General features: G+C 37.9%; 1 protein-coding gene across 1 annotated transcript; it reads right to left on the reverse strand.

Moving 5' to 3' along the window:
* Positions 1 to 3,279: 3,279 nt before the first annotated feature.
* On the reverse strand, positions 3,280 to 3,748 carry LOC138156076 (large ribosomal subunit protein uL15-like). The gene has a single exon (XM_069081315.1). It carries the CDS (start codon positions 3,746 to 3,748, stop codon positions 3,323 to 3,325), a length of 426 nt encoding a protein of 141 aa, XP_068937416.1. The 3' UTR covers positions 3,280 to 3,322.
* Positions 3,749 to 3,965: the final 217 nt, after the last annotated feature.

The raw sequence follows: 3,965 nt of genomic DNA on the forward strand, positions 1-3,965 counted from the left end.
ATCTAAATATCCTCTAAAGTGTCACTATTGAAATTTCCAGTTTTGTTTTTAAAATATTCTATTTTGATAATATGGTAATTGATGGAATGACAAATGACAAATCCTCACTCTACAAATACAGACATCTGAAAATATTTTGGAGAATTTAACCAATAAATTGTTCCAAAACCAGACCATTATCACAGACTAAACTTTTATCCATAATTATTTTGATATAAAATTAATTCTCAAAATCTTAATATTTTACTAGATGTCATCCCAAATACTTTTGATCTTCAAGCTCTTTGGAGCAAGTTTTTAAAATAGAGAGGTCTAGTAGAAGAAATCAAAATCATATGAGAATAGATTGAAGTACATTTAATCTCTTTTCTACTATTTACTATTGCAGTTGGACCAAGGATATATTCAGTATGACTTCCAATGATGATCTAACATCCTAATACCTTTATTGAGGCAACTGGCTGAAGCAATGGATAAAATGCTGAGCCTAGAGTCAAGTACAAATCTAACCTCAGGCACTAGTTGTAGGACCTTGAGCAAGTCACTTAACCTCTTTTTGCCTCCAGTTCCTCAACTGTAAAATGGGGATAATAATAGCTCCTACTTTGCGGAGCTATTGTGAGGATCAAAAAAATGATATTTGTAAAAAAAAGCATTTAGCCCAGTAACTGGCACATAGTAGACACTATAAAAATGCTTATTCCCTTCCTCCCTTTTATTCAACTATATAAAGAAGCTATTTTGTCCACCAACACAATAGTCCATAGAACATTAAATGTAAAAGATAATAGAAGGATATCCAATTGTCCTTGGATCATTTCTATCTGAACCTTATCAAAAAAATGAGAAGAGCAAAAATAACATATGTCAATTATATGTTTATGTACCTTATACAAAACATACAGCTTGTATCACTAACCGTATGCATAAAACCAAAAAAAAATTTATACATTGTCTGGGGAGCAAAAAATTTTGACCAATAGTCCAAAGAGTATAAAAGTTACTAATTACTGAGTAAGCTACTCCAAAGCACTACAACATAACTGCAGTCATCTGAAATAGTGGATAGAGTGCTGGGTCTGGAGTCAAGAATACCTGAGTTTAAATTCAGCCTCAGATACTCATTGTGTGACCCTAGGCAAGTCACTTAAAATGTTTGCCTCAATTTTCCCATCCGTAAAGTGGGAATAATAATACAGCACCTACCACCTAGGGTTATTGTGAGGATCAAATAAGATAATAGATGTAAAATACTTAGCACAATGCCTCCCTGACACATAATAAGTGCTAAATAAATGTTAGCTATTGTCTTTATTATTGCTGTCTTTGTTGATGGTCACAAAGCTTTGGCTCAGTTTTTAATGCATGACTTATTCATGTACTTCAAAGATAGAAAATAGCCCCAAGTAGAGAGAATATTTGATGTCCATGTGGAATACAATTCTCTATTAAAACATGCCACCAATACAATGATGTCCAGAACTATTGATAAACCATGACATTTTCAGGGTAACAGAGTACATATACAATTTTGCCTAATTCTTAAATCCATCATCATCTCTTCTAAATAGAATTACGTATTGCTTCCAAATGAATGATGGAGTAGATCACAAACATCTCATTACAATCTTGATATACACAGATGACATCATATGGCTCTACCAAAAACCACATAAACAGCATTACTAAGCACCTGCTGTGTTCCAGGCATTGTTCTGAGCACAGAGTGTGCAAAAAAGAAATAGTCTGCACCCTCAAAGAGCTTACATGGACTTGTAAGAGACAACATGGACATGTGTAGGTATATATGGAATATACTCAAAATGATTATGAGGTGCTTCTAGAAGGGAGGACATAAATTCCTGGGGGTTTGGGGAGCCCATAGGTAGGTGGGCAGGAAGTGTCTGGAAAGGCAGCATGTAGAAAGTGGCACTTGTAGAAGGTGGCACTTGAGCTGTTTTGAGAGAAATTAAAGAATCCAAAATGTGGAGGTGAAGAGTGTAATTCAAGAATAAGGAACATCCAGTGCAAATACACAGAGATGGGAAACAAAACATTATGGTATTATTTTCTAATGATAAAGAAATATCATTTGGACTTTATAAGTATAAAATTCTTGATGTACATTATTGAAAGATAGAGAAAATGTCTTTGAAATTGAATCCAAAAATCACGCTGAATCAAAGGAGAAGATAATACCTACAAATTCCTTGGTTTCCTCTAGGAAAGATGCATTAAGCCAAAGATATGAAAAGCCAAGCACAAGAAGCTCTCCAGATGAGTGCTGCTATGAATTGTTTTAAGATTCTGATCACATAATATAGTGAACTCTCTATTTATTCAGCAGTAAACTAAAGCAAAATATTCACAGAAACCAAAGTACAGCATTCACAATAACATAACTTATCACTAAAGTGGCCATGTAGTTTTAAACTTATCATTCAGTAAGTCCTTAACTCAATCATCCTTAAGGAACAATCCTCCTTAAAGGACATAAAGTACAAAGGTCAAAGTTTTCCCATCCTTAGGTCACATTGTCTTAATCTCTCAATCAAAAAGTCTTCTTTCTTCTTGATTGGATACTAGCTTCCAATCATCCTTAACTCAATCATCCTTAAGGAGTACAAGGTACAAAGTACAAAGTTCTCCCACCCCTAGGCCACAGGTAAATCATGGTCTTCTCAGTCTTCTAAGTACCCAAAGAGAGGTCTTTTCATCTTGGCTCAAGACTGGCTCCCAGATTCCATGGTTCCTTTTGAATAGATCCAGCTCTTGCCTGAATCTACCCAACTGTCATCTGGATTCACAGCCAGTTCCTTGTCCAGTTCCTGTTCCATAATGAAGCTCTAAATGTCCAGTCCATCTCAAGTCCTTCACAGTTTCTGTTTCTGGGAAGACAAAGTTTAACAGAGCCAAAACAACATTTTTGTAGTCAAAACATATACATTGCCAACACCATCAGTTCACTATCTGCCTGTGAAGTCAACATAAACCCACAAACAAGATCTGAGAACTCAACACAAATTATCAGTGTCGACCCAGGACCTCTGAAACCCTCCTCCATGACTTTTATAAACAGACAACAAGAAAACCCTTTTTGGGGGCTTCCGGTAAAGTCCCAGGGCTTCTGTGCAAAGTATTAAACACAAATCAATACAGACAGAGTGCCGGACACCACAAGTTTTCCCCTTCTCAATTCTGCTCTTTCCCAGCTGTGCTTGAGCTTTTTTTTCTGTAATTAGCTCCTCCTTGTTCTGCCCACCTCTTTTTTTTTGTATGTTTAACAATGAAGTTGTGTGTTTTATTTGCTAAAGTTGGATGTTTATGCCACAAGGACACAGGCTCCACCGATGCCCTTGATTTTTTCCTCTGCTTGCCTGCTGAAGAACTTCGCCTTCACGATGACTGGCTGCTTGGGGAGTTTCTCTTTTCCTAGGACTTTGTAGTAGCCCCATCGTACAACATCAATGATAGGGGCAAAGCCCGCCTTGTTTTTGGCAGCATTAATCCTGGTCTGCTCACTGACCAGTGTCCACAGCTTATCAAGGTTGACAGTTGGGCAGTAGCTTTGGTTTTTCTTCAAGTGGTAATGCCTCATACCCACTTTACCAAAATAACCTGGATGATAGTTGTCGAAGTTGATCCGGTGATGGTGCAGCCCTCCTGCATTGCTGCGGCCTCCAGGGTGCTTTCGGTGCTTGCCGATGCGCCCGTGGCCGTGGCTGAGGTGCCTGCGGAGCTTCCGCATCTTCCTTAGTCAGGATGGCATGTTGCAAGCCACAGCAAAAGAGAGTCTGCCCACCTCTTACATCATTCCTGTTCCTGTCTTTGGCAAGTCCCTCCCACTGTAGGATTCACAGGTTCTGTTTCTTAACAAAGACTTGACACACTCAGGACAAGGCTCAAAGACACTTGAACTGAAACAAGGTGCTAAGTATTCATTTGCTTGCCATTACAAGATATCA

The sequence above is a fragment of the Petaurus breviceps genome, unplaced genomic scaffold (assembly GCF_028583685.1).
Source record: "Petaurus breviceps papuanus isolate PSGF00001 unplaced genomic scaffold, PetGlider_PUasm1.0 98, whole genome shotgun sequence".
Taxonomy (NCBI): Eukaryota; Metazoa; Chordata; class Mammalia; order Diprotodontia; family Petauridae; genus Petaurus; species Petaurus breviceps.